Raw genomic sequence first — 12,837 nt, forward strand, 5'->3', positions numbered from 1 at the left:
AAAGCACGTCAACTATGTTTTATTGCTTATTGACACACTGCTACCCATTACTTCATGGGGATGTCAAATTCCCTCAAACTTGTTGATCGCATGTCATTTTCTGACAGTGCTTGATGCTTCGTGGGACACCCCAACCCCTGGATTGTCAATCAAGGGTCTAAGCTTCACAGGGGACAGATACATTTACAGGATTACTGAGATGTATAAAAGTAAATTGCACATTTCATATTAAAATTTTAAACTCTGAATTAAAAGCTTGCATTTTTGAGTTCAATTCATTCACATGCATTACTTTATGCGGTTCAAAAATGAGAAATTTGACTTCTTCATCTTCAAATGTTATTTCTTTGTAGGGGGTGCGAACATTAATCAAACTTTTTTAGATTAATATAAAAGGTGGGGGACCACTGGTTTGGGAATATCGGACTTTTTTTAAAGTTGATATTATGAATACAAACTACTACCAGTAAGTAATTAGGAGATTACTTTTGTATGGGGTGTGAACATAAATAATTTTCCAGGGGGCATAGAAACAGTTGGGAGCCAGTTGGCTTCTGTCTTAGGAAATACATTTTTTGCTGAGCCTTCTTAATAATGGAGTTGATGTTTTCCTCCTATTTGAGATTCTGAGCAATTGTAATGCTCAGTAACTTGAAGGCCTCCACACTTGTGACTATTGAAGCACAGATGCTTATAGGAGGGGTGATGGGGGGACATGGCCTAAAGTTCATGATCTTTTTAACATGTCTTCAGTATTGTTAGAACATATGGATTTGAAGGTATTTGCTTTGAAATGGTGTCAGAGAGATGAATCTAAGACTGTTAGAGATGCGTGGTTAATGGCTGTATTAAGTAAGGGTCCATGTCTGGCTTAAAAGTGAACTTTGATACATTTTCTAAACAAGCACGGTGTGAAAGAAATCCAACAGAGTTTAAAATGGTAAAAATAATAAATCAGATAATTGTTTTTTCCTTTCACTGATACAATCTGAACTTTGCTGTTACTTTCTACATTTTGATGGTTCTTCCTGCCTGAAAACAACCTGTCAAGTCTACTTGTCTGTCACTCACTTAGTTGTCATCATTCAGATTTGTTTTTGCGATGAACCAGTTAAATGTGACATTACAAAACATTTCTCCACCGGACTCCTGGGTAGCACTGGGCACAAGGCAGGTGTTCCTGGGAAATCTCTTGTCTCGCGCCCTACCACTAGAAAGATCGGAAAACCTCAGGGTCAAATAGGGCGGTCTTACCTTGGCAGGACCATTTATAATAGATCCTCGTTTGACTTGACCATCGTATACCCAATCAGTGCTCTCTCTCTTTAGTCCTACTAATTCTCATGCATGACAAGTCAGTTAGTCTGTGCTGTTATCAATCATTTCCTGTAAGAAGAGTTAGCTTTTTTAAAAGAACTGTGGCATTCCTTCTCCTGCTTAATCAAAGCTAGCTGCATGGGGAAGACGGAAGTTTATTGTGTCAGCACTGGCCACAGGGCAGAAGGCAGTCTTATAAGGGGGAAACAATGGACCATTACATGCACTCCAAGACAGATCAATTCAGTACTTCCTATTACTGTCTTCAGGAACGTGGGAGGAAAGACGGCATACCCGATGAACATAGTGGGGGAACTTACAAGTCCATCAGAGATGATGATGCTGCTCAGGATTTAACACCAAGATGCTGAGTAAGCAGAGGCAGTGTGGTTGTGCTCAGCCCTGAGACGCTGTGCATCCTGAAGTCTTTTATAGTAAGCAGTGTTATTGTAATGTAATCTTTCTCCAAACTAGTGCAGAACAACACAGGATTTTTTTTTTCTTACTTTACATTTATTTTGTAATACTAACAATAGCTGTATACTTTCCAGAATATTAATCAAATTAAGATCATAGATTAATGGATGAATTAATATAACACCATCTCACTTACCTTTCTCTCACCCTTTAGAAGTGGAATTAGTTGGTGGTTGCCGAGGAGTTTAAGGGTTTGTAGACTGTTCCAACTTTTATGGTTTTAATCATTTACTTATCTGATATGTAAAATGAATAGGTTCTAGCTAGATGGCTCACATTTTAGAGAAATGTGACATATATGTTGAGTTATTATTAATAAATTAATTGTCATGAACATATTTCAACAGCCTCTCAGACTCCTCAGTCAAGCTTGAACTTTTAATTTACATCCACTTTCAAAAAATTGGTTCACTCCAGAGAATAGAAAATGTTTTAGAGAGTAGATAACCTGTAGTTTAAACTGGCCAACCAATATTTAAACAAGGTGGAATGTTATCTATCAGGGAATAAACTGAAGAAGCTCTCTAAGTCTTAGCAGGAATCTCTCCAAAAATGATTTGACAGATACCAGAAACTTCACAATTGAAGTCTAAGCTAGCTGTGCTGTCATTGACAGGATGATAAATGAATTGAAGTTGAAATGTCATCAGTCACACTGGTTAACAGCTTTAAGGGACCCCACAGCCCACCACAAGGGCACCTCAATATAATTTGTGTTGATAGTGTGCTCCAAAATCCAGTCCCTCCCTCCCTTTGATATATTATTTATAAAACGGTGCTCTCAAAACTCTGAGGGGGCACCTCCCCCCCAATTGCTTATGAAATTATGTAAAATAATGTAATGTGCCAAAAAGGTCATGAAAGCAGAGCATCAGTTATTGTTTGCTTACACTTCAACCACTGCTAACTACATGAAAATGTGACTGAAATGGCTTTAAACTGGTGGAGCTGGTGGGTAGTAGAGTGTAGCAGTCATGTCGCCTCTGACTGTGGATGGGAAGAGCTGGATAGTGTGCATGTGTGTGGGCCTGGGGGATGAAGCAGCTCGGGGGTGGGAAGTTATGCTCTGTTTGCTTCAGTATTATTTTGGTACTGGTACTGTGGTGTGAAAGATGGTAGACAGCATTTTATAGTATTGATCCAGCACCAGTGTACAGGTACAAGGGGTGTTCAATATAATTTATCTACCTGAGTATCGTGTATTTGTGTCCCAATTCTAAACTTGTCACTGGAGAGCAGGACATCTCTTAGCATGTGTGGCAGTCGACCGGGGAGCTTGCCCCAGTAGAACCGCCTATGTGATATATTGGGGACAATACCTCCCCCAGAACACGAGAGGGCAACCCCCTTGGAGCACATCAGTACCACATGCTTGGAGCTTAGAAGATCAGCCCTGTTGGGGCCTGTGGTTACCACCAGGGGGCGCCTGGACAACTCCGGAGCCCTGGACTGCAGCACTTCTGCCACACCACACCAGGAAGTGCTGCTGGAAGAGAAAACACCTGGAGCACATCTGGGTGAACTATAAATGGGGCCGCCTCTTTCCATTCGGGGAGCTGGAGTTGGGAGGCAGAGAACAAAGCTTGCGGGAGAGGATTGGAGGTGGCAGAAGAAAAGAAAGAGAAAGGAAAGAAAGAGGAAAGAAAAGGACTGAGTTTATTGTGGTGATTGGTGCATTATGCAGAAAGGAAAAATAAATGTGTGTTTTGGGACTTCTGTGTGTCCTGTGTCTGTCTGTAGCCGAGCTGATTACCACACATGTAGTCGGAGGTCATTTCATATCAAACACTCAGAAAGAGAGGTTGACAGACATATCTGCCTGTGAGTCAAAGACCGGTTGGGAGCAGCGTTCCATCATTAAATTCTTTACAAAGGAAGGGACGAAGAAAAAGGAAATCCATGAGTTCTGTGTATGGTGATGATGCTCCTTCATTCAAGGTGGGGTTGCGATTAATGATGACCCCCACACAGGTTGCCCTCTGGAGGTATCTTTACAGGAAATGTGGCAAAAAGTGGAGGCCATGATTATGGAAGATGATTGTGTTAAGGTTAACGTTCTAGCCCATGAAGTAAGCATTTCAGCTAGTACGGTTTCCACAATTGTCCATACTCATTAATGGATGCCAAAAGCATGTCTCTAGGAATTCAGTTACAAGAACTTGGACCTTCTTTGGGAGAATTCCACTGACTTTTCCTCATGGATTATTACAAGGGATGAAATGTGGCTTCACCACCATGAGCCTGAAACCAAACAAGAGTCTATGGAATGGAAGCTTAAGAGGTTCAAGACCACCAAGAAATTTTGAGTGCAGCAGTCAGTCAAAAAAGTATAGTGACAGTTTTCTTGGATACAAGGAGTCTTCTGCTGTTGGATTACATGCCACACCAGTCAACAGTCGCTGAAGACCCCCAAGTTTCAACAATGAAGTCATCACATGAGGCCATCAAGCAGAAATATTTAGTGAACTGCCAGCAGTCATATTGCTGCTTCACAACAGTACACTGTCCCATAAATCCCAAAAAGCAAAGGCTGCCATCAGTGGATGTGGTTTTATAGAGCTTAACCATGCACCATCCAGTCTTAGCCCCCGGGTTTCTCTTTTGAAACCTGAAGAAATTCCTTCATGGTCAATAATCATCAATGGCCTTGTGATATCCCGTGTAGTGGGAAGTGGCCCCAGCCTACACTCTGGACATCTGACAGTTCATGAACCGAACAGGATCAGTGGAGAGATGAGACACAGACTAAAAATGAAGGATGAATAGTGCAAGTTTATTTACAAGAGTGCTGCACAAACAAAATGCAGTAGTGTCAGGTGGGCTTTGAGACACAGTCCTTCAACACTGACACTTCTTCAGAAATAAATAAAAACAAACAAAAAGGAAAAATATGGTGTATTACAAAAACAGTGCACTCCTACAAAAACTACACACACACACACACACACACACACACACACACTCCAGTAATAAAGGTTGTCTTCTTTTATCTCTGGCTCAAGACGCTCCTCCAGCAGGAAAGAAAAATGCACAAAAACAAGTGTGTATATATACAAAAAAAAGAAACAAAAAAAAACCAATTCCACCAAACCCAAAATCAAAAACTATCCCAGCACCAAATAAGTATATATACCTCCACCAAAAATAATCACTAGGAGATATATAACTCTATATACAAAAAGAATATCAACAAAAGCCGCCAAAATCACAACTGCTCCTCCATATAGCTCAGCAGTGCTTACTCCTACCTCGCTTTTAGGTCCACTGACGACCCCTGTTGGCCGGTAACTCCTTAAATATAACCGCCAACACGTCTACCTCATGCACCTGTCCAGGTAGTCGCTAGCGCGTTCACGTCACGCTCCGGACAACTATGTATTTAAAACCGAACCCCAGCGGGTCGCACGTGTATAAACCCTCCGGGACAGCCAACGGCAATGCTGGGCTCAAGTACACCCGTTGCCGACTCACCAGTAAGTAAAACCACCTGCACTGGGCAGGCTGCAAGGACACCGGCTTGTAAAAATGAAGACGTGCGGTGCAGCCCGTACTGGCCATCATACCGGCTCCACGTGTGTCCAGACACACCGCGCCTCACGGCGCTCACCCGCTAGACGGCCCCACGTTCCTGCGATAGCGCCCTCAACACACCAACGGTAAGCGCACTTCCTTATAATCATAAATACTGCCGCTTCACTTTCAAGACTCTTCAACTTAAATTTAGTAATGCGAGGGCCGCGCATTACCACAGGCCTCAAGGAGACGATAACAAGTTGGCTGGAAGACGAAGATGAATCTTCCTAAAGTGGACCTACAGTAAGTGTGTTGAAGTCAAGGGGGATTACAGTGAAAAGTAATGAGGTGACCATCAGATTTTATTTTCATAGTCAGGTAGATAAATTATTGAACACCCGTTCTCTGTATGTGCAGAATCAATGAAAAAAAGATATAAATCAGCCAAATGTGGCAGGCTATTTACAGTAAGTCAGCTGAAATGGCTCAGGAGCAGGAGACCCTTTAGTATATTGTTAGAGAATTTGTGAGTATTGCTATTTTTGTTGGATTTACTAATTTATGTGTCTTTCTTGCTTCTAGTTAAGGATTCTGATTTATGGATAGTGTTTTTGGACTTGCTTGCTGCAAGATTGCTATTTAGGCAACTCCTTTTGTCTCTTTTTGCTTTGTTGTACTGTAGTTTCCTAATCTTAAATTTATAAAGCTTCCTTGTTGCCCTTTTTTGTTCACCAGGGGTTGACTGTTACCTTACCTCGTGTTTTTTTTTTTTTTTTTTGCTTTTTTTGTTTTTTTTAATATATATATGTGTAAACATGACGTGCTGTTTTGCCAGCTCTCTACTTTTGGGACCGGCTTTGGCTGATGCCAGCAGGCAGTTACTGTATTGTGGCCTGGCTAAGATTAGGTGAGCCTCTTCTGGTCCAGTTAGTTAAGATCCTGGTCTGTTTCTTGGCCTATTTTTGGAGGCCTCAAACCCATTTAGCATTTTCCAAGGCTCCATTTCATAACATAGACTCACAGATGGCTAAGGCTGTCGCCTCCTTAACTATGAAAAGATAAAAAATCCATCAGGAAATGTAGGACATGGTAGGATGCTGTGTACATGTTATCAGATCATCTATGAAGTTCACCTAACATGAAAGGCACCAGCTAAGCTCTTAGGTTCTTTTGTAAATGGGAGACAGGAAGAAAAACAAGCAGATATCTGATTATCTGTAACCTCTTCTCTGTCTCACTGTCCTTACTGTACCCACATATTCAAATGTGTGGATGTCTAATGGCAGTCTGCTCACTTGACTAGGGCTATTTTATTTTCACTCCTTTTATTCAATTCAGTTTACTACCAATAGAGGATTCTACAAAGCTTCCTTTGTACTCTTAAGGAACCGCTTCTAGACCAGAAATGACAGTCCAGCACTCTTTTGTTAGAAACATTTCTAATAAAAGGCAGCCAAACACTCCCCCAATGCACTCAAATGAAGTGCACACAGTTGGCTTACTGTCCGCTAGCAAAGCAGCTAATGTTTTTACAGATTCTCAACACACAAGAAAGTTGCTAGGCACACTCAAGGTCGACTCCAATAGGAATCAAAAGCTGCAATACGCTGCAGACTGACTAATTATACAAAAAGATCCTCCTTTTCCCAAAATACACCTCACTTATATTTAGATTGATTATCTTTCAGGCCTCGGCCGTTTACCTGAAATGTATCGGTTAGAAAAGTTGCAAACACTTTTAGTCGCGATAACACAATTTACCTTTACAGTCTCTTATGTTCTTTTACAAATGTCGTTTGGATTAGGCAACAGGTCATGGGACTCTAAACACAATTTTGTTATATTAACTGTCAAACTAATACAATTTAAGGTCATTCTCAGACCTGCAGTAAGCAAGATGTATCCTGACAGTACTGGGCATAGTGCAGGAAAAGGGACTTGACAGGCTACCAGTCCATCCCAGTATCCACTTACACTGAGGTCATTAAACTAAACTTACAAGGCTTTGAGAATGTGGGAGAACAACTGGAGTTCCCAGAAGAAAAGCACAGAGACACAAGGGGAGCATGCAGACTCCACACAGGCAGTCAGGTTATGGATTTGATCCGAGTACACTGGACTTGTAATATGTCAGTGCTAATCAGTGTGCCACTAACTCTGCCACCTATGTTAAGGCCACATTAACTATATTATACCACATTTTTTGTATTACTCTGTTGATGTAATTTTTCCATGGCAAGTCTGGCTTTTTGTCCAAATTTGAGTAGCAGCTTCAGTGTGAAAAAATGAAGAATTATTTATTTCAATTTAAATTACACACACACACTTTCATTACTCTCCGAAAGTCTGAAACCCTCCTTGAACATAAGTGAGGTGTATTCTGGGATCTTGGAATACTTTGTATAACCAGTCTGGTGCGGTGGGCCCTGGGTTCCTTCTGGTGCACGACTATGCCAGCTTCATGTGGCCAGAGTGTGTAGGCAGTTTCTAGCTGACAGAGGCATTGATGGCGTCGACTGGCCCACATGTTCCCCAGACTTGAATCCAATTGAGAACGTATGGGACGTTGTGTATTGGTGCACCTGACACTGCCAAGTAGCACCACAGACTGCCCAGGAGCTCACTGATGCCCCGATCCAGGTCCTGGAAGAGATCCCCCCCAGGACACCATCTGCCGTCTCATAAGGAGGGGGTCCATACAGGCATGTGGGGGCTATGCGCACTACTGAGTCTCATTATTGGTTGCCGTGATGAAATTCACACAAATTGGATCAGCCTGTGATTTCAGTTTTTGATTCTGATTTTGTTAAATCAGCCCTCAATGGGTTGATGATTTTGGCTTCCATTGACTGTCGTTGCACCATTTTATTCTCAACAAATTACACTTGATAATTTCGTTCCCTAAGTGTTTGCTGTATTTTTTTGAGCAGTGTATATCAAGGAAACTACATAAATAAAGAGAGAAGAATTTAGAGCTAGGCATTATACCCTGGTTTCACCATAACAAAATATTGTATTACTGAAATGAAATCATACTAAGGGAGCCAAAATACAAAATTCTCACAGATGAGAATTCCCCTCTTTCAATTTTTACTGTAATTCTGTACTGTTGTCCTGCTACAGAGAAAGACAATTATCCAACTGGGGAGACCACATATAGACTGTATACTAACTAAATGGTGTTCTTCATCCTGAGAATAATCAATTGTTAGAATTCGCCATCTGCCTGTTGTCTGAATATATAGTTATGTACTATAGGGTTTTGTGTTAAAGTATGCACAGAAGGAACAAAAAAAAAAAAAGCTTGCCCTTCAAATTACAGTGAAAATGCTTAAAAAACATGGAAATGAACAAGACACATTGCAGATATCAAGTCACGGGATGTTCCTTACAAGGGTTGCTTTTGTAGCAATACTTAAAAGCAAAAAGGAACCACAGATTTTATTGGTACTGTGCTGCAGGCATCATCACTGTGGACAGAAGAAGACAGATGCTTTAGATCGATTGCCCATCAGCCCATCAGACCATTGACATTGACAGGAGAAGAAAATGTTGCCTTCGTGCAGTGAATCATAATGGAGGAGAGAACGGAGTTAGTGTGTGAGATAGCAGACAATGTAGTGATCAGTTTATGGGCCTTTGAGTCTGTTCTTCATGAACAGTTAAACAGGAACAGGATCTGTGAATACCGGGTGGCAAGAATGTCATCTCCTGAATGAAACCGCACTGCATCCAATCTTCCTATAAAAAATTAAAAAGTAGCACATGATAGGAAGACACGTAATATAGAGCAGTGGCAGACGGACCCTGCATTTTTATTTGCAAGGCACCTAATCCTATGAGTTTACTATTATCTTCAGATAGAACGGATAATAAGCGGATGTGAATTTTCACCATAATAAGACCAGGATTGAAGAAAGGGTGCATTGTTTCACCGAAGGTGTCGGTGAAAATACAGAGATGAGATCTAGAATCAATATTGTAAAAATAATCAAGAAGCACCCCGACCTTACGGGTCTGCACTCTCAAAGGGAGACAAACCAATGTCTTATCAAGAGCCTTGTACTCCTTATTCCTCATCCATAATATCCAGAATTCCTATTGTGGGTTCAAATTATTTTGCCCACTCCTGCCAATAGACTCTTTGACGACTCCTAAGAGCCATTCTGTCTTTTCTCCAACCTCCGCCTCCCAGTAGGGTCTACCTGAGATGAATCCCTTCTTGGCAATAACATCAAAATAATACATAAACCTCTTTTGATCTGGAGTCACATTCTGCAGTTCTTCACCATATCGCACTTGTTTTCCATATTCAGAGGGAGTAAGCCAGGGATATGCTGTATCTGGATCCAGTGTCACATCATCTGGTGAGATATTAAAGATTTGTGAGAAATTTGCCTTTATACGTTTCCACCTGTGTTCGTTTGCTCTTGATGAAGACCTAATTAGAGTAACTGCCTGGATCTGCTGTACGTATTCCCTTCATAAGTTTAAACACTGTGATCACGTCACCACCTGAACTTTGTTTCCTTAAACTGCAAAAGTTCAACTCCTTCAGTCTTTTCTCATAGGTTATACATCACAGGCCTGGAATCTGCCTTGTCACCATTAGTCTTTTGTCCACAGTCTAGATGTTGATAGTGAAGACTCCACCATAACTTCTTAGTCCTTCCTTGTTCTCAACCACTTGGCTCTGCTGATGAATGATGTCTGGCGATGCATCACATTTGCCGCAGGTCATAACATCAAAAAGCTGCTCTACTAAGTGCTAAAGGTGCTTGTCATGAAGGGGTTGAATAATTTTGACACTGCAGTAGTCGTTAAAAGTGGCATCTTGTGTTGAATGTGGAGAAACCACCTGCAATATTTATTAGTTGTGTTGAGCAATTTGTTTATTGCAAACAGCTGAAAGTAAATTTTGTCAAAAAGCCTAATTTGCAATGGGGGTTGAATAACTAAGTGCTTAGCACCAAGTCTCGCAAAACCTATCTCTAAAAATGTCTAGTAATGCTCTGACATACAGTATATTAGGCTTGGGAAAGTTAACACATTCGTTTTTACGATTAATATGGACTGTTTAATGTGGTAAAAAGTATTGTCACATCCTGGGTCGGCAATGAGGTGATCGCCTCAGGCAGTGTTTTGGTCAGGGTGGCATTTTCATGTAATTTTTTTTTTTTTTAACATCCTCAAACAATAATACAAAAAGTTTGTACCTTAACAATTACATACGCATCCAGTGCCGTATTTATGTACAATTTCATATTACTCTGGTTCACAATGATGCGCCACATGTTAATACATAGCACTGGTGTTCATTTTCTTGATTTATACATACTGACATACGTGCAGGGGAGTGAAAGAATTTGGGGTTTATGGTAGTCCTGGTGCAATGCTAGAGAAACCTTGCAAAGGTAAAAATTATGCACTCTTTTTTTCCTCATTTTATGTTTTTGTAAGAAATTCGAATCAAAGTCATATCACATAAGGGCTAAATGTGTCTCAAGTACCTCTGTATTTAACTCTCCGTTCTGACAGCCATTTTACAGTCCTGGATGCCCTAATATAATCCTAAAATTCTATGAAATGCAAGCGTAATGATTATACCTACCCTTGATTCAAGTTTGCAGTATCTTTACTAATTTATGCAAAAAATGCAACATAACTGTCCAAGTAATGCACGGTGTCCACTTTTAAGCGAGACTGCAGATATGGAGATCTTTTTTTTTTTTTTTATCATGCCAGGAGCAAAGGTGTAGGTAGAGTAGTGTTTTCCAACTGCTTTTCTGTGGTGGCACACTTTTTGTAACCCAAAAAATCCCAAGGCACACCATGATTCTACCAACCAAAGGATGAGTTGGGTGTGCCAAAATTAGCAGCTTGGAAATAGCCATTTTTTCTGAGAAAGTTGCTGGCAGACAAACACCCAGGCAGATGAACCTCCGCCACTTCTCTGGGCTGCTCAAGTGTTCCAAGTGCTGTGTCTGCCAAACGGTGATCGCGAAGCATCTTGGACAGGTCTCGACCACCTGAGGAGCATGTCTTACTCAAGTCTGGACACAGGGTGTTATTTCCACAGTGCACCAGTTGAAAAACACTTGTGTAGTGTGTAAGTATCAAGTGGCTGACGATGATGAACAATTGAGGATAATATTTAGAGTTTCAACACAAGTGTTAATGTATGCCAATTTAAACGATTCTTATTATTTCAATTAAATTAGTCTTCAGGAGTGCATTCAAAGTCATCAATCGTTTTGATTGTTTTTTATATATGTGACCGCTGCTGCAGGGGGATGCGGCAGCCCTTCAGAAAAATCCCTCATAAACAAATTTTCAATGGGGAATAAACTCACTCTTACAGCTCAGCTCCTCTTTATGGGATCAGCTGCTGGCTTTCCACGTGATGTGCTCCTCACACAGGGCTTCGAACATTTAAAAGACTGAGCTGCAGCCATCCTGTGCTCTCTCTGACTCTCTTCTCCCAGATTCCCTCTGCTCCGGCTACTGCTACCGGGCCACTGGTCCCCCTTGATGAAGAAGACTTTGTGTTCTTTTGAGCAGGAGTTGGGGTCGATGCGTCATGTTTGACAGCTGTTCCTTGTAAGGCTTGATAGCCCCTTTAAGAGACTTGTGTTTGTATCTCCCAGAACAGCAATAAAGTTTCTACTCCTTGGAAAACATGATGAACTCTCTTGTGCAACTTTGTGACCCAAGGTTGACAAGATATAGTCACACACGTGCTCATGGGAGGCAGTTAAAGGGCTCGAATGGTTGCAATTACATGCCAAACCAGGAGGTGGTTGTGTGCGCTGATCCTTTCTCTCTTTACTCTGCAAATCAGTAGAAGGAAATTCCACCTGAGCCTAAGGACGTCACTTCCAGTTCCACCTTCACTAACATCACTTCCAGTTCTGGACTTTCTGATATCACTTCCACCAGTTCCCCTATATAACTGCCATTTTCAATACTATTACTCAGTTCTGATTTGGACTCTATTCTGTAAAAAACGTTTTTTCACTCAAACTACTTGTTGCCAAATATATGGGCTGGCTACCCCAAACCTTCTTCTGTTTTTGTGTTTTTTATTTCCACAGTTGCCATAGTCGGTAGATGATCCAGGAGCAGGACCTCAACATGATTCTGGCTAATATGGCCTCAAAGCCCCTGACCCTGAAACTCCAAATGATAGAGTATTGAATGAAGCCTGCTCAGTCTGAGGCGTGAGCACAAGCATGTGTTTCTGTCCAACAGGACAAGTTGTGGGCTCTGTCCCAGGTATTGTTACCCCTCTAGGATAATGATAATATTGAATCTTATTTTTTAATCTTTAAACGTATAGCCAAAAGGCATCATTGGGAGTGTGCGGAATGGGCTAACGGAATAATGTTCCCTCTAAAGGGGGAAGCGCACAAGACTTATTATGACATCTTGATGGAGAAAGCCACCAATTATGATGCTCTCAAGACTGAGGTCCTCAGGTGAGGATTTGTCATGAATGGCAATTTGACCCAGAGAGACCAATGCACTCAC

General features: G+C 41.3%; 1 protein-coding gene across 1 annotated transcript in view; it reads right to left on the reverse strand.

Moving 5' to 3' along the window:
* Window positions 1-12,408, reverse strand: part of LOC114666487 (E3 ubiquitin-protein ligase TRIM39-like) — a 61,436-nt gene extending 49,028 nt beyond the window's left edge. The window contains exons 1-2 of the mRNA XM_028821382.2: window positions 12,369-12,408; window positions 9,513-9,671 (exon numbers count right to left, since the gene is read on the reverse strand). Of these exons, the coding sequence (XP_028677215.2) occupies window positions 9,513-9,671; window positions 12,369-12,408 (199 nt within the window). The remainder of the gene's footprint in view (window positions 1-9,512; window positions 9,672-12,368) is intronic.
* Window positions 12,409-12,837: the final 429 nt, after the last annotated feature.

This window comes from Erpetoichthys calabaricus, chromosome 16 (assembly GCF_900747795.2).
Source record: "Erpetoichthys calabaricus chromosome 16, fErpCal1.3, whole genome shotgun sequence".
Classification (NCBI taxonomy): domain Eukaryota; kingdom Metazoa; phylum Chordata; class Cladistia; order Polypteriformes; family Polypteridae; genus Erpetoichthys; species Erpetoichthys calabaricus.